A 22,405-nucleotide genomic window follows, 5' to 3' on the forward strand; every position below is an offset into this window, starting at 1 on the left:
TAAACCATTATTTAGCAGCCACCTTTGTCAAAAGCATATTACAAATTTATTTACAGTATACTAAGCTACTTAAAATTATTAACCAATTCATGCAGCCCAGTAATATTTTTCTGGGGCAGTAAAAGATAAGTATCTCCTTTAAGCATTTTACAGTAAGTTTGGATTCAAACTTGTGAGAGAGAGCATCTCTAATCACTACACCTCCCGTTTAGTTTAATTAATTTAGTTTAAAGTTTAATTTTAGGGGGGGCATGGTGGTGGGGTGGGTTTGACCGGGTCCTGCTCTCTGGTGGGTCTGGAGTTTGAGTCCCGCTTGGGGTGCCTTGCGACAGACTGGCGTCCTGTCCTGGGTGTGTCCCCTCCCCCTCTAGCCTTACGCCCTGTGTTGCCGGGTTAGGCTCCGGCTCCCCCGTACGGGACAAGGGGTTTCAGATGGTGTGTGTGTGTGTGTGTGTGTGTGTGTGTGTGTGTGTGTGTGTGTGTAATGTTAGTGTAATGTTAATTGCATTATTAACTTTAATTTAAATGTAACTTAAGGTTAAATCAAAATGTTAAAATGAGCACTGAGCAATTTTTGGTAACAACGCTATAATATTAAGTTCCATTTTTTTGCATTACTGTATGGTTACCAATTCTGGGAGCTGTGGTGTGCACTGTAATAGCAAGCATTGGGACAAAATCTGAGTTAAAACATTAACTTTGTAAAACACAATTGAATTTCAAACTCTAATTCAGATTTACTAGGAAGGATACTTAAAGGCTAAATTGAACTACTTGTGTAAATCATACATTTCTAATCCGTTGCCGGTACATACTGCCAATAAAGTGTTCAGAGTTCTGAGATCTGAGTAATGCTGCAGCACACAGAAAATGCTTCTGAGTCAGGAATCCATAAACAGTGGATACTGAGCCCTCTTGCAGTTACCCAGCATCATTACAAGTCTCATCTCCCCGAAACACTCCCACTTACCCACAGCTGTCAGCTATTGCCCCATGGAGCAGTGTTACAACTGCACAATCACACTGCAGAAGCTGCAATGAAAACTGGCTTGTCTCCTTCAGAGAGAAATTCCCAGTGTGCATCTGATACACTCAAACTGTCCTTTGTAAACCTTGTTTTGCTTTGTTCTGTTGAAAATTCACTTGCAACGAAGCTGCTTGGTCACTGTTGGTAACCTGCTTATATGCTTGTTTGTGTTCTCCAGGAAGGAAACTGCATCAATACCATAGACCAAGGAACTAGCATTGGTATATGCACAGCTGTACTGAGGAGTAAAACTTAGGGTAAACATGTAGTCTCATTAGATGAAACATTGAGTAAATGTGTCTAAAACAGTGATTACAGTAAAAACTGTTTTATGTTCTTAACTATAGGTTCCACTCTACTGTAAAGAAGGAGGTGTACAAAATGAAAAGGAAACTGAGTTCTACAGAAAAAGACTTGTGTGTGCATGTGTCGAAGATCAACTGATTTCTTGAAAAAATCCTTAAAAAGCCTTGCCTGTCTTGTCACTGCTGGAACGAGGGTTGGTCACCACTCCACTGAGACTTACCAAGAATAAAAGCAGAAAAGGCATGGAGTTGGCACCTCCTCTACATGATACTTTCCCATATTAGGCATGTCTTTGCACTCTGCCATGAATGCATGGAGATCTGATTTAGGGTGACCATCTTTCTGGCGTTGCTGTGAAAAAAAAAAAAAAAAGAATTTAGTTGACACTCTTCTCCAAACCAATTTACAGTTTTAGGTTTACACACTAAGCTACTGAGAATTATTTACCCATTTACACTGCTGGGCAATTTATATTTGAGTAATTCAGGGCGAATGCCGTTCTCAAGGTTAAAACCACAGGAACAAGATTCAAACCCTGATCTATCAATTACAATGCAGTGGCTCTGACCAGTTACCTATCAAGTGACCATTGATTTTTCAATATAACGTTGATAAAAGGTATGTTAAAAAGTTACCTTGATGGTTTCATATGTGTCAGTGATGAGGGTAATGAAGAGGCTTAGCACCATGTAGATGAAGAGCGAGGTGAACGAGTACAGATAGAGCCGACTGAACAGCCACACAAAGTAGCTTTTCTGTTGCATGTTCTTGAATGTTGAGAACATGTCGTCTCCATTGATGAGGGAGAAAAGGCACTCTGACACGGTGTTCAAGGTTCGAAACTAGGGGAGGAAACAGAACTTGTTATTCTGCTTTATACCGAAAGAAACGCCTTGCTGCTTGTGACATATTAAACTGGAGACTCACTTTCTCATGATAAGGTCCCAGCACAATCCACCCACAGAAGCAGTAACCAAAATAGATCATGGACGCACAACAGCAGAAGCGAATCACGTTTGGAAATGCTGCTCTCAGGGTTAAGATGAGAATCTGTGTAATTTCCAGGAGAAATAATCTTTACTTTGATGAGGCCGACCAAACCAAAATACATTAAACCCTACTAAATGCATGTTTAGAGAACTTGGTCATACAATACATACGGGTTAACAACTGTTACTGAAATTAAAAGACAGTTATAAAGATATGTTTATGTGCGATGTCTTACAGACAGTGTAAAACGTAATTGTGTAACCATCTGCCTAAAAATGAAATAATGCAACATTTGCGAAGCATTGTCTGGACAGAATAGCTGACCAAGCACCAAATGAAGAGCTCTTAGCAGGCATTTAGAGCATTAAAAATACTAATAAATAACTGTCAAAACTTACGTTATATTTCTTAAAGAAGCCCAAGTAACGAATGACTCCGACCCACACCAACATTGTTGCTGTCCCCAGCAAAATACTGCAGATATCATAACTTGTTATATTCTATAACGAAAAACAGTTAACGATTAACAAGTAGCTTAGTCGTTGACAGTCCTGACTTTTTGCTCTCGTAACACTATAAAATCTATATTTTACTAAGCCTCTTCATAACTAAGGTTATATCAACAATCTGATTCAGAGAAACAGTAGTAAATGACGGAACGGGAATAAGTAAATAGTTATTAAACGATGTCATTTGTAAAGCATGACAGTAATTACCATGATTTCAAAAATATTACCAATGTATTTAAGGTGCCTGAATGAAATGAGGCACTGCAATTTAAGAGCTTACCTTTGTCTGAATTGCAATTTTGAGGATGGTGCCAACAACGGTTAGGGTATCACTGATAACGATCAGTATATACCAGCCGTTCACAAACTCCATCCGGTCTGACCAGGGTACATTCTTACCATGGAAGGACTGGAAAAATGTAATGTATTCCTAATATAAAGGGAAGCAGACAGACGACTTGACTTAATGAATGCCACTGTCATACACAACTCTAAAACAAGACAGGACTTTGTAATTTCATTCAGTGCAAATAACAGGAGGTCAGGGTACCATGACACACAAATTCATAAAGACACATAAATGCAAGCATTAACAAAACTCTTCATACTTACAAACATCAGCTGTATCCCCTTTATAAATGAACGGGAGCAGAGAGCCAGGGATGCCAAGCATATCAGAATAACAACGGAATCAAACAACAGAGTGGAATTGAAGTTCCTGTTCGCTGAACAAAATCAGGGGAAAAAAAATCCAGAGTATTCTTACAACCACGTACCTCGAAAACAAACTTCTTCTTCATTTTTTAGAGAACCACTACTATAATTGTATACAAAGATATTTCTAAATTGAATGACATGCCTTACTGTGGAGTAAAGGGCTCTCAGGGGTTAATGTGTGCAGCCCTCAAAGCAGAGAGCATACAAATGTTTCTCCAAACCATTTACAGTAATTTGTGACTGGCTGACCAAAATCCCTGGTCCATGCAGTATAGGAATCATATCTTAGGCTTACACATCTCGAAACGCCAAGTTTTTATGCAAAAAAGTAATCTTACTGAGATGCAATGTTTATATCTATTGTTACATCCCAAATATTTCATAAGATACTTTATATGTGTTTACTAAGCAAATAAGCAGACCTTATGGGCACATATCTGAGAAGACAAAAGAAACAAAAATGATTTATGATTAGCTTAACAATTACATGACTCACATTCCCCTGTGACATTCCAGTCTCTGCATTCATTGATGTCAACATCATTCTCCAGGTTAATTTTTATTCTTCCACTGTGTGCTGTGTTATCGAAAGTGATCTGTGACAATGAACCAACAGGTGGAGGTTTAAACTGAAGAAACCAAAGAGCTGAGCTCTGCCAAATCGGAGTTAGCAAGGCAACTTTCACTGCAAAAGTTGTCCAGCTTGTCTTGTAACCATGTCTAAATTTCAGAGCCCAGCTTCGGACTGTCATTAACTATTTTTAAACACATTTTTTACTTCATATTTTTATCATTTCTAAATGTCAAAAATTATACATATACACACAGAAGAATTCAAAACCACAGTATTACATTAAGTTAGAAGGTTCTATGAAAAAGTAGCTTGCAGGTCGCAGGGGTTGTCACTGTAGCTTTGTATTTGAGAAACCCCACCTTCTGCTGTGGTACCCTTGAGGAAGGTACTTATCCCAGTCGGCTCAACTAAAATTATACCCAGCTGTATAAATGAGCAAATAACAGTACGTAGCTTAATATGCAAACCTCACACTGCAAGTTACATGAAAAAAAAAAAAATTAGATAAATAAGCAGAAAATCTTTCCCTATACAGTTGGGAAAGAAACACTAAAGTTACCTGACCTACCATAACCATAAAATCATAGCAGTCGGGTAGCTCATGATGGCGAACAGTCTGAAGGTTTATAGCCTTGAGAGTGAAGGAAATAGTCACAGATAATAACCTGGAATACAAAACAGCAGTATTTCAAGAACACCGTCGTCCCAAAAACGTATTGTATATATGATTAATTATTAAGTGGAGTCTTTGGAATCTATCATTCTGGAATTCTTAAGGTTTAAAGAAAAATTAGGAAAAAAGAATTCAAATGTATTTTTAAAGGATCTTTAGAACAGGGTTAAATATGAGGTTATGTGACATGAATAAGAGGTTATGTGAATCTGTATGTTGTAGGTTGCATGTAGGCTATATGATACCTTTTACTTGAAAAAAAAAAAAGAAAAAAACAAACCTTTTAAAATTCAAAGTGAAATTCAAGTAGTTTCCTTCTTCTGCAGCTTCATCTATCTGCCGCATTGGGTAAACTTGAACACATTCTGTCCAGAACAATACATAAAGTGTTTTAATCGTAGGCTACAGACTGAAATGAAAACCTGCTGAAGGATATATTTACAACAAATCCAGTAAGTCATAAAAAGAAGTGCAGCCAACAATTTTAAATATACGTAACAAATGACTGCTTTTTTAATGCAAACTTTTGATTGCTTTATGTGTTTGGTGTTTCACTGTGTACATTACCTGTTTCAATTTGGGTGTCAATGTCAAATGTTTCATTTCCAGGCAAAATGTTACCCTTTCTGTAAAACTCCTGGCAAAGGGAAAGTGGTCCATAGATTCCTTCATGCTTCACATAAGCGTGGTTTCCCACTGTGAGATTTGGCAGGTGAACATACTACATTGAAATTGAATAAACAAACAAACAAAATGTTGGTGTTGAAAAACTGTATCAAAAATATTGATTATATTGAACAGAAATGCATTTTTATTGTGTATGACACTTTTTTTTTAATCCTTCCTCAAGATCTACTGCATTTAACATTTTTGGACAGAGGTGATATGAACCTCAGAAGGAGCAACATCCCACACAACAGGCTATATATATAGTTATTAAGTCACACACACACACATTTTCAGAACCGCTTGTCCCATACGGGGTCACGGGGAACCAGAGCCTACCCGGTAACACAGGGCATAAGGCCAGAGGAGGAGGGGACACACCCAGGACGGGACGCCAGTCCATCACAAGGCACCCCAAGCAGGACTCGAACCCCAGACCCACTGGAAAGCAGGACCGTGGTCCAACCCACTGCGCCACCGCACCCCCGTTATTAAGTCATTTAATTGTATATTTGCATTTGCAGCATTGTGTATACAAATTGTATACACGAAAATTATATATTTTCATATATAATTTTATACATGTAAAAATTTTCCCAATATATATAATTTTTAAAAATGGTACATGTACCTACCTGATTTATTATAAAATAGATGCGATCATACACTTCATCCTTTGTGTAAGCAGCATAAGTATCAGCGGTGCTGTCAGTATAGCCTTTCAGAAAAATATGTCTGAATGACATCAGATTTCCATCTTTGAATGTTACCACCATCTGGTTACTGAGCCCAAATGAAACCAGCTAGAAAAGATGTGACAAGACTCATGAGCCGACTTGTTCACACACAGCACAGCACTGCTTCAAGTCATGCATCCAGAAGATTTCTGCCCGCACCTGAGCTGTAATAATGGCCATTTTAAGGACCTGCAACACAAGTTTCCAAGGCTTCCTTCCCCGAGCTTTGAATTTCTGACAAGGACTCATGAAAAAGTACTTTAATTTACTCCTAAACTTCTCAACAGCATCAAGGTGCAGAAGCAGCGCGGTGTCTGTGTGGACAGACTGCTCATCCAGGTGGTTCACAGACACACTCACGGGGGCTTCCATCTCCTCCATTCCGCACCCGAATGATTGCCGGCTTAGAAAATGAAGTAACTCGCCTCGAGACTTGTGCAAAGTCCATGTTTACATCTGTTACCTTTTTTTTCCTTCCCCTGCATGTGATGTCTAGTCATGCGCCGCTTAACGACGGGGATAATACTGTTCTCAGAACGTATCCCCGTGGAATAGCCTCGATCGCAGAGTGTACTTAGAACCCAGACGGTATAGCCTCGATGCAGTGAAGAGACGCGATAAAGACGAGATTTAATATGACGCTGCTGTCGGCGTACAGCGTTTCATAGTAAACTTTTTTTTTATAAGAATACACTATAAAATAACGATTAAAAAGTAGAGTAAATAAACCAGGGTGCATGTGCTATACTTTTCTATGCCCGGCACGGCAGCGCCGTTGGTTTGTTTACAGCAGCACCTCGAGCACGTGTGACTAACACGATGCGCTACGACGTCGCTGGTCGAATAGGAACTTTTTAGCTCTATTATTATAATCTTATGGGACAACCGTCGTGTATGCGGTCAGTCGTTAAGCGAAACGTCGTTAAGCGGCGCATGACTATTTATATGATGATGTGTGTGTGCTCTAAGGCATGTCAACCTGTAACGTGTAATAAACACATGCAATTGCTTGCCTTCTCAGGAGAAGGAACAGCTGATGGGGGGGTAGAGCCACTGCCTGTGGATCCAAAGGTTATATGTTCGATCCCACCCTCTCGTCAATAATCACTGTAAGTCGCTTTGGAAGGAAGCGTCAATAAATGACGGAACTTTTCTCAGTGTGTTGTGTAGACATCATCTTCATAAAACGAGCTTTGTGTGCAAAATGACGTGTATATAAAATACGTTCTTCTGCGCACACTAGCAAAGCTATGTGCAGCACAGTCCCTGCACAGCTTTTCAGAGAGATACTGCCGCGTGTGCAGAACTGAGCATCCCTGGTCAAACCACATATTTGTTTCGTTCTGTGTGATAAGAAGAAGTTAGAAGAACCTCCGCAGGGAAAACCTGAAACGTGACATATTTTTTTGCAAATGTCAATGCCGAGCTTAGCTGAATTTGAAGGGGGGGGGCAAAGCGTGGCATGCCATGTGTAAACGAACAAAAACAACTTGTTTCACAGAAGTTACCGATGAAAACAGCGAGTGACAGTCAGTGCTCTGTGCGTAATATACTCGTGTCCCCTTTGTACCGGCGCGAATTTCTCTCCCTGTTCACTATACCGTTTACAGCGAAAGCCAATTGCGGAACAAGGTTTGGTTTATTTGAAGTGAGAAGACGGTGATTGGTTAGTTTTTTGAGGGCTGGACTGCTTGTACTTTTTGATTGGCTGATAAAGCGGTCAATCTTAAAGCGTCTGTAACTACTAGCAACGGTATTGTCGCCCGAAACTTGTTCGAGCAAAAAGGACTATGGAACACCATTAAAGGAGGTTTAACGTGAGAGACGTCTGGAGTTCTGCATTCCGAAGAACAATCAGAGTAAAGAGGTTAGTGAGATGTAAGTTAATATTTTGCCCAAATGTATAGGAGGTATGGTAAATTGGGCTATGATGTAATAAAAACTGTTTAGATGAAAATTTCGCTTAATTATCCTACATGCAATGCATGGCATAGCACCAAGCTAACCTTACTCACTCACTGAACATCCCTCATCGTTCAAGTTTTGTCTATAGGTTACATCCTCAGAAGATGCCATTTAGCCATTTAACGGATTTTCAGTTAAAATATACGGGAAAACAGTTTAAGGAATGGTCTATTTTGCTTGCTGCGGTGGCTTGTACTTCTGTTTTATTCCTACGGAGTATCAATATAATTGTATACAATACAGTGTCTGGTCATTTTACCTCAGCAATGAAAACGACTTTCCACAAGATGTCGCCCTACATACACTTATTAAAAACATTTCCATTTCAAAACAAATCGTTTTCATGTTTTTTTTTTTTTTTTTTTTAAAAAGAATGCACAATGATCAATTAAATGAATAAGGGTAAAACTACGTTGTTCCCTCATTGCCAAGTGAAGTACAGATGTTTGTAACAAGATACTCTTTGTTTGTTTGTTTGTTTGTTTGTTTGTTTGTTTGTTTTCGTCCACAGCAGATCGCACTGTCCGCGATCATGGTTGCGCAGAGACCCAAAAGTACTTCAAGCGGCAAAAGTAGTAAAGGTGGTGAGAAGGCAAAAGGTGAAAACTCCACATGGCTTAAACGTTTGCTGTAAAAGCTAAACAACTACGTGCAAGAATCCTGTAAAAATAAGTTCCATATTTATTTGATATGTTAATAATTAGTGCAATCCCTGTGTATCTGTCTCTTGGGGTATGTCTTGTCTTGTTTGCTCTACTGGAGAACCGTACACAGTACAGGATGAAAAATACTATGTGCAAGTTTCAGAAATGTTTTATAAAACTACTAAAGACTTATTGATTATAAGTTGCCTTTAGGTCCATCTTGGTCAGAAATATATGGGTTTTTACTGCTATTGCTAATGTACAGGTTTTTAAACCCTTTGAAAAAATATACTTTAAAGTAAAACTGTGTGAGTATATTTGCACATTTACTGAACAGATGATTCTGCTTTGAATGACATCACATCACATCCATCCATCTTATCAATATGCTATCTGCTTTTCCTGTGGGAGGCAGCAGTGTTACAGAGCCCGAGGACATCACGCTGGACCACTCAGTTCCCATCTAGAGCACCTGAGGATAACATCCTATAAATTGTTTGATGTCTTGCACATCATTTTGTTATTCTGTCTTCTTTTGAATTTGATTTTCATTGAATGAATTGGATTTTCATTTTTCGATTTTGCTGCAACCCCATTTGTTTGCCCAGCATAAATTTAAGTTGCATCAGAGTTTACCGGGTCCTGAAGCGGAGCGGTGAATAAGTAGTACAGCCTCGCAGCAGCTGGGTGGTGCAAGAGAACCTGGGTTTCATCAGTTTCTGTGGCGTTCGCATGTTCCCATGTGTATGCATGTGGGTTTCCTCCCATAGTGTAAAGACGGGCAGCTCAGATGGACTGGTGATGCTGTAGTGTGTGTGTGTGTGTGTGTGCACGTGTGCGTGCGCGTATGCGGCTATCTCTTGTCTAGGATGTACCCTCCCCGGCCTTGCACCCTGTGCTTCTGCGATAAGCTCTGGATCACCACGACCCTGCTCAGGATGTGCCGTTATTGAAATTTGATCAATGAATGAGAGCTTATTATGATTCTCTCATGTACCACTGACACATTTTTTTTCCAAGTATTAAAATATAAGTTAGTTAAACGTTCCTGGTTTAACATAGCTAGTTCTTTTGCACTGGTTGTTCAGAAGCTGTAAATGACAAAGATGACAAATCTGAATAATACAGAAAAGGAACACAGAATGTATTCAGTTAAATCTGTTGTACCGAAGGTACGAGACAATGACATTAACTCATATTTCTGTTTAAAGGAAACAACATGCATGATCTGCCCTTCTACAAAGTACAGTAGTTACAGTACTAATATAACTTCAGTGCTTTCTGCGTTTATTCAGGAGCGTTGCTGAAATGCTTTGAAGAAGCACCAGCATAACGTGTACATTGTAATTATGCAGTGCTTTGTTTACTAAAGCAGGATATGCACAAAGTAACTGCTTATTGCTGTGAGAAGCACATCTGTCTCGAATCATCTTCTGAAACAGCTTGTTTTTGATTTAACCGCAATTTTGTTTGTTACTGTAGGACCGGACCCTAGTCTGTCCCATACTGATGTGCTACCAGATGTCCCTGAAGATATCTTCCCCATGGTTCTCACTTCGGCAACGCAGGAACTGTTCGAGTGCCGTGCAGATGAGGACGTCACGCAGAACAACCCCTACAAGCTGCTCAAAAAGGATGACATACTCCACGACATGAAAGCCAGGGCTGCTGTGTCCGACTTCCACCCAGTCAAGCAGACTGTGCTAGTGGGTAATTCCAAATAAATTCAATTTCATTGTATCAATGTTTGTAGGCTACTTGTTTGCTCATGTTCATTGCGATTATTGTATTAATTACATTACCCTTCCAAGAGCTTGCTTTCATCCCTTGATTAGAATCGTCTATAAATTTGATCACATTTATGATTTCGTAAAACACATTAACTAAAAACACCATACTGAGATGCGTGCCGTTTTTATGATTCAGAACTACCCTGGGGAGGAGCTTCTACTGGTGTTTGACCGAGATTTCAAATATGGGCAAAGCTTCTATCTCGTTTTGACCGAGGAAGCCAAGCAAAGGATCCTACAAGTAAGACGATTTGCAATCAGGAGACGCAGTGAATGAAATTGATTTAAAAATTAGTTAGATTAATTAATTAATTAGATTAGCTGGAGATTGGTGTTTACCCTGTACAGCCCCCTGTGTCTACTGATGAAGAGGAGCCTGAGGAGGAATCAGAGCAATATGTTTGCAGAACACCTGAGCCTCAGCAGCCCTGGGTATCCCTGGGCAGTGAGCTGGAAATTGAGGAAGAATCTGTGAAGGACACAAGAGAGAGGGTAAACTGGGAGTTGTCTTGCCACCCCTCTTGCTATGATGAACAAATTCTCTTTAAAATAAATATTTAAGACCAGGCATCAATTTTGAAAAGCATTTAATATACTTTTTTTGTTAGCAGTGAAAACAAACCAGCCAATCACAATGGAGCTTCTCTTTGTATTTACGCACATTTCCATTAAGATGACACAGAAGCGCAGAAGATTCTTTAAATGATCAAATTTGCTGACATTTACATTTTTTAAAAGCAATACTTTGAAATGTCCTTTGCGCCAGTCACATTCAAGATGTCTGATGTATTAACGAATTTACCCCCCAGCTGAAATATCTAGTTTCAAGGGTGCGGAAAAAGTTTGGAGCACCAGTAAATTTCACTGACCGCAATGCCTTGGAGTCGAAGGAAGGGTACATCGAATGCACCTCGTACCAAGACAGAAACTTCAGACTCATCCAGATGGAGAGGAACAGTGCGACTCAAGCTGTTCTCAACCTGAAGAGTTCTGCCACGCAGACACAACGGTTTGTGTTCACATGCAAGCACCACAGGCAAAAATTTCCTTTGCTTTCTCTGGGATCAGTGAACTACATTTTGCTTGCAAAGTCAGTACATTAAGGTATAAATTGGCATTAATGGCTTACTGTTTGACATAAATCTATATTTGGTTGTGTATTTATTTAATCCTGCTCAAGTTATTTGTTATTGTTATCTTAAAATACGATATGTTGCAGCGATTAAGCAAATTAAACTTGCGGAATAGACACTGATACATACGGTACGTTTCACTCTTGGCTCTATAGGTTTACCACATCTGAGATAAAGATTGCAGAGATTTCTTTGTTATCGATTTTCTAGAACATTCCCAAGAAATATGTACACACAATACAAACCCAGAGAATTGACAGAAGAAGAAAAGGAGAATTACATGAGTTCTGAAAACCTTAAAAACTTTGCCAGCTCAGCTTTTTCAAGGTATTTACTTTCAATACTGTATCTAGAGTAGAGATTGTTTTTGGCAATAGTTTCTATGCCAAGGTAGTTGTCAAAATGTGATACAATTTAATGAAAAAATTAAATATTTGTTCCAAATGTATTTCTTTACATTTGTTAATGTTTTCGTATGTCAATTAAGAAATGGAACAGCAGCCACGTGTTCCATAAGCCTTTCTGCTCAATGCCTCTCCATTGACTGGCTGACCTGTCGTTCTCTGTAGATTTGAGATTGCTATTCAGCAGAACAAGATCATGGACGTGTTCTTCGATGACTGGCAAGCGCTTAGCGAGGGAGACATTGCCTTTGGCGGGAAAGCTGACACTTACCTGAAAGAATACCAGTCTTTCACAGATCTGCAGTTCAGCAAAGACAAGTCAATCAGCTGCATCAAGTGGCACCCTACTATTAGTGGTGAGGCTGCAACCCTTCACCTGCAGCCCAAAAAAACTTGTGCTTTTCATCCGTCCACTGAATTGCGGCCATCGTTCAATTGTGTTAGAAGTCCTGCTTCTCAGGAACGCTTAAATCCTTTAATCCTTAACTGGGACGGAGACTGGAAAATACAATTGTATGAGCGCACTTGGTGAAGTGCTGCTGTCTCACCCTGATAAGGTCACTCATGGGTACATCTGCGAAACTCATGATTAATACGTTGATGGGCATTGAACAATACGCCCTGCTCATATTTGTTAAGATGCTTAATGTAATAAAAGGAGAATCAACAATACATCCACAAATGTGTTCATTAAAGGTTTTTTTCATTATGCACTATGTTCAAACAGTTTGCAGTGCAGCAGATTTTGCCTATAGGTAAAAAATGACTCCAGAACTTGAGCCCCTTTTCTCTGATTTGGTGTCTCTGATGTGGTTTTGACAGGCGTAATCGCAGTCTCTGTAACGGAGAAGATGTCTTTTGAAGAAAGGATCAATGGCTCCACTAAGCTGCTTCTAAACCCTCCTCTCATTCTCTTCTGGAGCTTCTCTGATCCTATTAACCCCCAGGTATGTTGAAATGTGCTCTGTCCTTCCAGATCCACCCTTTAAATCCACTTTGACGGGTTACAACTCTTTTTTTTAAGTCTTCAACTTTTAAAGAAAAGGCAGGCCTAAAAAGTTTGATGTGCTAAGGACATTCTTTGAATTAAAAGAAGGGTTTTACATACATATTGTGAATAGGAATATCAGCTTCATGTCATGTTTCTGTTGTTGTGAGACTTTCAAAACATCAGATTGGTTTCAGCTGTTTACATGATGCAGGGATGACAGGTTTATCCAGGGTCAGAAAAGTACACTACCATACAGGTATGTTCTCATTACTAAATAAATTGGTTAAATGAAATGTACCTATCAAAAGTTATTTATTTATTTATTTAAAAAGTTGCATTCAAATTTAACACGTTGATATGCATGGTCAACATTATACATCAGAGCCTAAACTATGGATATTGCTATTGACAGTATTTACATTTACCAACCAACAGCAGTGACTGGTAAAAGTAGAAGAAGTACACGCTGTGAAAATTTTTGGATGATTTGGACTACTATCCGGTACCGTCAAAGTTTGAGGTCTCAAACTTTTTCCTTACTTGCTAAGCCAGCATCATAACCCTAGACTTGACTCTAACTTTCAGACTGAGTCTCTGGATAGAGATAAGAGCTTAAAACCGTACAGTTACATTATGATATTTAATAACACACATAATAAATAAATGTCAACCAAAACAGAAATTCAGGGGTACTCCTTAGTACTATTTAGTAGTAGTAGTAGTGTTTGCTTCATTTTTACCATTCCCTTATCAGGTAAAGTATACCTGTTTTGAGCAAATTCTCCAAGGATCCCTTTATAATTCAGTTTGTGCTCCCATGCACCGTATTTTTCACATTAACTTCTCATTCACTGTTTTACAGTTTCTAACCAATAGGGTGAGCCAGAATTTATTTTCCCTTACATTTCTTTTATTTCCTGCTGTCTGTTGATATCTGCAGATCGAGCCCCTGTGCAACGTAACTTTTTTTTTTACACAAAAACATTTGAACATTTGAATTCTGGCTCTGTGGTTGCTCTGTGCCACCCATGTGTGGCCACATTGTTCATGCTGAGACGCATCCATCAGGCCACCGTGCTACCCTGATTCCCAAACTGTTCTCTTAATTTTGCTGAACTTTACTAGTCAGTTTTTCAATGTCTTACAGTTAAGGCTGGAGTGCCCAGATGATGTCTTGTCCTTTGATTTTTGTCCATCTGATCCCAACATAATTATTGGTGGCTGCATGAATGGGCAGGTAGAGAGTTCTTTTCGCTATTCATCTGCTTACCAAAGTTTGCATGTATGACATTCAAGAAACACAGGACAAGATGTTATACCCCATGCGTATTCATTAGTGGCTGTACACAAAGACCCAGTCCAACCAACATGAAGCCACAGAGAACATCCAGCATAGCCAACAGCCATCTCCATGACCTGAGAAGCTTAGCTACCTTCTCCAACAAACCAACCAAGTCAACACATCCACCAAACCAACACACTGAACCCACCAAACCAACAAATCCACCAACCCAACACACAGAACCAACCAAACCATCAAACCAAACCCAACACACCAAACTCACTAAACCATCAAACCAAACCAACAAATCCACCATATGAATTGTATTTATTTATTAAGGTAAATGAATGCTTGTTTCCTTTTTCCAAACTGTAAACTCAAACTGTAAAGAATTAATTCCTTTTTTTCTGTTATTCAAGATTGTTTTATGGGATGTCACTGCTCATGCACAAAGGTTGCACGGTAAACGCTCCGGAGAGAGAAGGACCACCTCAGCATACCCAGGCTCTTTCGTGAGTACTGAGTACCTAGATATAGAAAAGTAAAGTGGAGTGTCAGACTGAGCATCTTCCTGGCTTGTGAGGGACGTGTCTAATTTCAAAGCAGCTAAATTGCTGCATCCAAAAAATACTGTACACAATTGCTGCAATCCAGAGTCACAGGTTACTGCTTTTTACTGATTATTATGGGTGTTGCTTTTTGTTATTAATAAGGTTGCTTGCAAAATGTCTCCATGTCTTTATCTACACCATTAAGATACAGTCATACTCCAAGATGTCCCATTTGAGTTGCGTGCAGTTTCATTCACTCGATAGTTTAATTCACTCTCCTTACTTTTATCTTACCAGGTATTTCTTTGCAGTTACAAGGACCAAATTTGGATTTTGCACACCCCCCCACAACGACGTGATGCAAAACATTTATGTGTATTCATTTAGCCGACACATCTCCAAATCACCTTATAATTATTATCTAGTATATAGCTGACACCTTTATCCAAGGTGATTCGGAACATCAGATACGCTGCTGTAAACTGCCTATAGTCATCCAGCCATCTATACAGCAGAGCCATGTAACACACATTACTGACAATTTAGTGACCAGAGGAATCCCACACAAACATGCAGCCTCCACCCAGACTAAGGGATCAAACCCATGTTAAATCACACAGCCCAGGAATTGTGCGACACCATGTCAGCTTGTTCTGTGAAAAGCTATTTTCATTGTTCTTGTTTTCTTTGTCTTTACTGTTCTGTTCCATTGTGCTCAAGTATTGTGTGTATATTTTGTTTGTGGCTGCTTGTTTTGGTTTACGGTGCATAATAGCTACAGAAGAGGTGAACAAGTGCAGGTAGACAGCCATACGTGATAAGTAATGTTAATTACTGAAGTAACTGTCCATCTGAATGGGATTTGGTGATATTTTTGCATAATTGAGCATTAACTTTGAGCCTCAGGAAGGCATAAAAAATTACCATTGAAGCCAGTGGTAATTATGTTTTAGTTATGTCTTTTCCAGGAATGCATTACCTTTATAAAGTGGTGGAAGACTACATGATTTCATTAATACAATTGATATATGAGGTGTTTCAACATCTGTCAAAAGCAAATTTGTTGTGGCACAAGTAATCTAGCCAGTGTTGCATCTAGTATTGTGAGCTTTATGTACATCATGAGAACATGCATCAGAAATTTCTCAAAACAGTCCACATAATTATATAAAATTAATTACTATTGCACTATTTTAAAATGTAACGTCTGAAATATATGCACACAGTTTGCACACACAAATTGAGTAGAGCAGGGTGCGCATTAGAGCAGCAAGAAATGCTGCTGCTTTGCAATTCCTGGGCCGGAGGTTATGAGCTGGGTTCAAAACCCAGTGTTCCTTCCACAGCCCGAAGACACGTTTCAGGCTGGATAGATCATTGCAAGTAGTGTGGTGTATTTTAAGTTGTCTTGAACAGAAAAAGGGTAGACTTCAGGAGCTGTTTCGCTAATTTTTGTTTTGCTTCACAGATGGCCTTTGAAGAAGACAAAGAAAATGAAATTCCTGTTTTGTTGTACTGTGCTGTCTCGAGCATAGAGAATGGACACAAAGCACCAGTTACTGATGTTCAGTGGCTGCCTGAAAACTTTGAGGTGTGGAAATCCACCTGTGTTTCATTCTGTTTACTTAAGCAGTTTATGGAAAACTACTAAATGTGGAATTTTCCTGAAATTCTGCTTTTCGCTGCTTTGTATAGTGGATTTTTTTTCTGTCACTAAACATTTCTTCTGTTGTGTATTTTTTCCTCTACATCATGTGTGTTTAGATTTCCATAACAGGAGTTCCAGTAGAAAACCAGAATCAAATTTGCGTCCAGGTTGTCACCTGTGCCCCTGACTGGTATGGACTAAGTTTATACTGTCAGCTTGTAGTCAAACACAATTAACTGATTTAATGTGCTGCGACCAGTTGTGTTGGCCAGCGGCAGCTATATGGGCAGAGTTAAGCACAGGACAGCAGATTCTTCCACCAAAACAGGTTTTATTCTTAAACAAAAACCAAAATTAAGACACGCCCCCTTGTAGGGGAAGCAAATGGTAATAACTAAAACAGTTCTAGGAAGCACTCCTATTACCTTCCTACACTCCCCAGATACAACTCCCACAGTCCGCAGTCCAGCTTCTTTTAAAGTCCTTGTGATGGCCTCTTATATGGCATCAGCTGGTCCTCATCATTCCATTAGGGCATTATGGTAGGGACAGGCCGTTGGAGGCGCTCATCCAGGCAGATTGTGCCTCCTGCCCTAGGCTGCAAGTGCCCGCTCACTGTGAACTGTTCAACTGTACGTTCTCATGTGCTGTATTTTGTCTTTGTTCTGTTTTTGTTCTTTGATTTAAAGGTTTTATCCATACGTTTCCTGTAACTTGTTTTTTTGTCTGCCTCAAACATTCATCAGCTGCGTGATGTTTTGGGATATTCGAGCACCTCGACCTGCTGCTCATTCCCAGGCAGAAAGGAAACAGAAAATGGAGGAGAAACAGCTGGAGAATCCTCGTGGTATACCTAACACATTCAAATACTTGGACCTGTCTTGGAAACCTCTCATCAAGGTATATGAGTCTGTCGCTGTCTTTGTCAATGAAACATACAAGCAATGTCACCTAAACATGGCCCATACTCATTATCATTATATTATCATAACCAGATTTGATATTTATTTAATGTACAAAGGATTTCATGAATCATTCTTTTTTAATATTACTAATATTAGAGCTTGTATATTATATTATTAATAATCTAGTTAATTCTGTGTCAGTTTGCCTTGTGCCTCTCCAGTTTTGAAATATTTCACATGTTCCAGGTATACATTTCAGTGTACAATACACGTTATAGTACGTGTCAGTTTTAAAATACAATGAGGATTTTATATAAGAAATCTCATCCTAAGGTGATGCTTCCAAAGACAGATGCCAGTGGTGAATACAGTCCGCTCAAATTTAGCCTAAGAGACAACATCCATTGTAGTCGTCCAAGAAGTGGCAAAGGTGAGCCCTTTGACTCTCTCCCTTTCTCTGTTTTGTTAAGGACAGTAAATGTCCAGCAAAGAGGCCTCTCCTCTTTGACCGGCTCCAGAGTGCACAAGATTATTTTAACCGAGACAAGGTTTAAAAGGAAAAAAATGGTGCTGATGGGATTAGTCAGTTACATATCTCTGATCGTAATTAATATGTTTGAACAAATCACCTATGTTTGACCTATTCTGTGTTTGTAAGTAATGAAAGCAAAGCTGAGCAAGTGATATTAACATTAGTTTACAGTGTGTTAAGCATAGTGTTAGAGAAATATTCCATATAGTTTCTGTTTACATTGACACACTTAACAGAGTGATATGCAGTTCAGAGTAAATAAATGTGCATTTCACAATGGAAAAAGAGTTATAGATCCAGACACAGATTCTCAAAGCACTGCCAGTTTGTCCAGTACTACCATTTTTTTACTGGCACATGTTTCACAAATAGCTGCATATAGAATGGATAGCAAATAGACAGGTGACAAGGTAGATGATGTGTTGTACATTTATGGAGCAACTGCGAGATCCAGAGAGGTGGGTCTGGAAATGGGTCTTTTCTGGTATTTATTTGTTCATACATCACTAAGAGAGAAGTTTGAAAACAAGACCTGCAATTTAATAAAGTTGAAGTTATTCCAGCACCGTTTGTTATGGACTGACAAACGATTAGTCAACTGCTCAGAGATTTTTAGAAAACAAACTCAACAAGACAACAAACCCATCATTCTGAGCTTCTTTTGCATCCTCAAAAAGGAAACAAAACAGTACCATTTTGTGTTGATTATACACTTACATTTATATTACATTTATTAATTTAGCAGAGGCATTTCTCCAAAGTAGCATACATCTCCAAGAACAGTACAAAAAGTGCCTTACACCAACAGGAGAGATTTGGATTCAGATATGATTACTGAATAAAGTCCTTCCTGGTCAATGTAAGGTGGTTAGCTCACATGAAATCTGGACTACAACATTATAAAATTACATGATCAAGAACTATATTTGATTGTGTTCTTTCTGTGATTATTTCCTTTTATAGATAAATCAGTGAAAACCACAGATAGGCCTGAGGGGAAAGTTGAATATGCATTGCTAAGAGTTCCCTCCGAAAAGCAGCTTAAGCCACTAGAGGATATCAGCACCATGTTCTGTGTGGGAACAGAAGTAAGCTCACTCTCAAGCATTTGCTGTTAAACTTTAAGTTATAGTTTAATTAATGCTCAGTTAGTGATTGAAGTCCCTAGAAATTCTTTTAAGAAATTCTAAAAAATTTCTCCGACATAGGATGGAGAACTCGTATACACCAGTTGGAAGTTGGGGAAGGATGATGACTCTGGAAGGCTGCTCAGTAAGTCCAGTTAAATCGTTTTATTTCATTTACAGTAATTTAGGTAAGAATGGCACTGGTACTGGTACGACAGGTAGAGCTGCTGCCTTACGGTGCCTGGGCTGCTCAGCTATAGGTTTGAATCCAGCTCAGTCCGCATGGAGTTTGCATGTTCTCCTCGTCCTCATGAGTTTCCTCCAGATGGTCCAGTTTCCCCCCTCAGTCCAAAGAAATGAGCTTCGGGTTGACTGGGGACTCTAAATTGCCCGTAACGTGTGTGTGTGTGTGTGTGTGTGTGTGTGTGTGGCTGCCTGCCTGCCAAGCACCCTGTTCTTCCGGGTTTTCTTCCAGCACCCGAAAACCGTAACTTGGATAAATAGTTAAGGATGGTAAGCGAATAATGAAATGAATGACTAAATATATGAGTGTTTTTGTAATCTTACTGAAACCAGACAGAATGAAGTACACTATTTTTTTTTAATTTTCAAATTTAGATATATTGCAACTTACACAAAGTGTAAATGCATATTATAGCACTTTACATGTCTTGTCAGTATGTTCAACAACATCCAATAAAGTGTTCAGTGGTGTTAGAGAATGAAAACCTAAATGCTCTAGTTTTGTCTGAAATTATTTTGGCCCATCAGAAATGCTCATTTATACCAACATTTATCTTAAAAAGTCTCCTGATTGGCCAAAAATGTTTGCACTTTGACAGCATTACTTGCAGGGTGCTGATTTTACTGCGCTTCAAGATGTTTCAGTGTTCTCTCTCCCCACCAGAGCTCCTCTGTTGTTTGCTTCCTTTCTCAGGTGGGAAACCCTCTCGTTGTTTCATTGTACACGACAGCTTGGTCAACACTGTCAAGAGGTCACCCTTTTTCAAAGACATCATCCTAACTGTGGGAGGCTGGAACTTCGCTGTCTGGAAAGAGAGCGTCATGGTAAATTACCTTAAAGCACAACAGGACCAGAACCAGCATGAAAGTTTTGATATTCTGAGAAGCCTTTTATAATTACAGTGCATTGCTTTTAAATCAAGTAAGTCACAGAGCTACATTTTTTTAAGTAAAATGTATTTTTTTTAAGTAAAAAATATTTATACACATTTGGATTTACGGGATTTTGCTGGATTTTATTTTTTATTAACCAGCTCTAAAATGTAGAATAGATTTTATTCCCACAACTACAATCCTTTGCACTTTGATAAGGTAAAGTTTTAGCGGAAACAGTTTTACTTTAAGTTGTACTATTTCTATGCATGAATTTTCTAGCGGGGGGCTGGTGGCACAGCAGGTTTGGCCTGTGCCTGCTCTCTGGTGAGGCTGGGGTTCGAGTCCTGTCCTGTGTGTCCCTCCAGCCCTATGCCCTGTGTTGCCAGGTTAGGCTCTGATTTGCTACAACCCCACTTGGGACAAGCAGTTTCAGTCAGTGGGTGTGAGTTTTCTAGCTAGCTCTTGGTGTATTTCTTTCTTTCTCAGTTTGATTGTAAAGTGGAAGTGAAGCTGACTTTTTGCATTTCCTGAACCTGTTGATTGTGTTTCAGAACGGTCCAATCATCCTTTCCCCCTGCTCTCAAAAGAGATGCATGGTAGGCTGCTGGTCTCTGTCAAACCCGGGGATGTTCTTCATTGGGAAGGAGGATGGGAATATTGAAGTGTGGGACTTGCTGGAGAAAACCCATGAGCCGTCTCATATACAAAACATCTCCACAGCCTCAATCACTTGCATGAAGCCCTGGATTATCTCTTGTGAGTCTCATTCCCTGAATGACTAGACCATGTTGATCACCTCTGATTTCAGTATTGTGGGTTATTTTTTCTTTTTTTGAATTCTCTGTCACTCTTTTCCAGCAAAGCAGCACTTTTTGGCAGTGTCTGATGATTTTGGAACTCTGCATATCCTACAGATACCATGGACTCTCCGTAATCCATCAAGCAGTGAGGTTAGTAACTGGCTGTTAGTGAAGCATCATTAGTACTCGTAATGGACAGTAGATATTACTGCAGCATACTGATCTACTGAGGATCTGTCTGTATTGTGTGTATAGTCCAGTGTTAACAAGTATTTTGAGAAGGAAGTGACGAGGCTGATGTTCTTCGACAAACGGAAGGAGACGATGGCAAAACAGAAGACAGCTACGGAGGCTGAGGAGCAAAAGAAAAAAACAGTAAGAGAAAAAAATTTCCATCAAATAGACCATTCCAGAAAAAGCAGTTAGAAAAGAATTAAGATATGTTTAAAAAGTGAAACCATAATTTATTACAGTATACAATGATGTGTCTCTGGGTTAATTTCCATCATCCAGCTGTAAGTTCAAAATTAATAACAAATCACGCTAATTTCTAACCTACAACAGCAGATTTCTAGCATTTATTTTCTTATCCAAAAGAGTATATATATATATTTTTTTAAATGTTGCCAATAGACACATCTGAAAAACACTATTTTTAAAGGCAATACTGTGAATTGGATTTACTTCTGAAATGGCAAATAAGTAATTTCATTTTTTGTAGGAATTATTAGTGCCAGAAAAGCTGTCTGAAAAGACTGAGGAAGAAAGTCTGGCAGAGTATGAGAGTTATCTGACCTTGGAGAAAGATATTCTGAAGGAAATGGGTGTCTCACTACAAGAAGAAGATAAGCCTTCAAATGAAGTGTAGTTAAATAATTGTATGTTATTTATTGCCACACTGTTCATCAGCAATTATCATTTTAAAAATTCTTTGTTTTTCGGTACTAGTTTTTCATTGACTAGCATATTTTATCATTTGTGCTATAAAATTAATACTAAGATGTATACACAAGTAATTATTCCAAATTTATAATCTGTGTATAGACCAAAATTTTCAAACAGATGTACCATGAAATGTCTAGAGTATGGTTCAAATTTTTGTTTTCAAGCCAGTTTTTTCATGTGGAGAAGCTGCAATGTTACACATTTAATCATGGCACACAATTTTTAAACCGAACTGGCTAAAATACTGGACTGTGAACACTTACAACGCACTATTCATAAAATGTGATGCATAACACATGGAAAAAAGTTATTCATTTCCTGAAGATGAAGTGGTACCATTTCAAATCAAGACTTAAATAGTCTTTAATAT

General features: G+C 38.9%; 2 protein-coding genes across 3 annotated transcripts; one reads left to right on the forward strand and one right to left on the reverse strand.

Annotated features, from left to right (window-relative positions):
* Positions 1-1,139: 1,139 nt before the first annotated feature.
* Positions 1,140-6,580, reverse strand: LOC108923473 (mucolipin-3-like). The gene is made up of 13 exons (XM_029254812.1): positions 6,359-6,580; positions 6,098-6,265; positions 5,364-5,517; positions 5,077-5,161; positions 4,692-4,788; positions 4,046-4,145; positions 3,445-3,557; positions 3,113-3,262; positions 2,722-2,823; positions 2,261-2,383; positions 1,969-2,175; positions 1,554-1,684; positions 1,140-1,278 (listed from the first exon to the last, which is right to left on the reverse strand). Exons 1-13 carry the CDS (start codon positions 6,578-6,580, stop codon positions 1,140-1,142), a joined length of 1,791 nt encoding a protein of 596 aa, XP_029110645.1.
* Positions 6,581-7,956: 1,376 nt separating this feature from the next.
* LOC108923466 (WD repeat-containing protein 63-like) lies at positions 7,957-21,989 on the forward strand. Of its 2 annotated transcripts, none has more exons than XM_018734230.2 (22): positions 7,957-8,066; positions 8,676-8,763; positions 10,291-10,514; positions 10,735-10,839; positions 10,947-11,090; positions 11,408-11,607; positions 11,942-12,058; positions 12,301-12,491; positions 12,958-13,082; positions 14,274-14,363; positions 14,828-14,920; positions 16,428-16,550; positions 16,724-16,797; positions 17,354-17,507; positions 17,846-17,942; positions 19,008-19,132; positions 19,253-19,316; positions 20,109-20,239; positions 20,842-21,046; positions 21,149-21,240; positions 21,346-21,465; positions 21,812-21,989. In XM_018734230.2, the coding sequence occupies exons 2-22, from the start codon at positions 8,697-8,699 to the stop codon at positions 21,956-21,958; spliced, it is 2,688 nt and encodes an 895-aa protein (XP_018589746.2). In that variant the 5' UTR covers positions 7,957-8,066; positions 8,676-8,696; the 3' UTR covers positions 21,959-21,989. The 2 variants fall into 2 exon arrangements, with proteins under 2 accessions (XP_018589746.2, XP_018589747.2); XM_018734231.2 differs by having other exon boundaries at positions 8,679-8,763.
* The last annotated feature ends 416 nt before the right edge of the window (positions 21,990-22,405 follow it).

This window comes from Scleropages formosus, chromosome 9 (genome assembly GCF_900964775.1).
Source record: "Scleropages formosus chromosome 9, fSclFor1.1, whole genome shotgun sequence".
In the NCBI taxonomy this organism is placed as follows: Eukaryota; Metazoa; Chordata; class Actinopteri; order Osteoglossiformes; family Osteoglossidae; genus Scleropages; species Scleropages formosus.

Excerpts from the sequence above, each read along its gene's own strand:
- LOC108923473 (XM_029254812.1), bottom strand. The coding sequence starts at position 6,580 with ATGGAGGAGATGGAAGCCCCCGTGAGTGTGTCTGTGAACCACCTGGAT. Across the intron at positions 3,558-4,045 it reads CTGGAATGTCACAGGGGAAT|CGAACAGGAACTTCAATTCC; the intron begins GTGAGTCATGTA and ends GATTTTGTTCAG. Across the intron at positions 3,263-3,444 it reads AGGGGATACAGCTGATGTTT|GAATACATTACATTTTTCCA; the intron begins GTAAGTATGAAG and ends CCTTTATATTAG.
- LOC108923466 (XM_018734230.2), top strand. The coding sequence starts at position 8,697 with ATGGTTGCGCAGAGACCCAAAAGTACTTCAAGCGGCAAAAGTAGTAAA. Across the intron at positions 20,240-20,841 it reads TCTGGAAAGAGAGCGTCATG|AACGGTCCAATCATCCTTTC; the intron begins GTAAATTACCTT and ends ATTGTGTTTCAG. Across the intron at positions 21,241-21,345 it reads GTAATCCATCAAGCAGTGAG|TCCAGTGTTAACAAGTATTT; the intron begins GTTAGTAACTGG and ends TTGTGTGTATAG.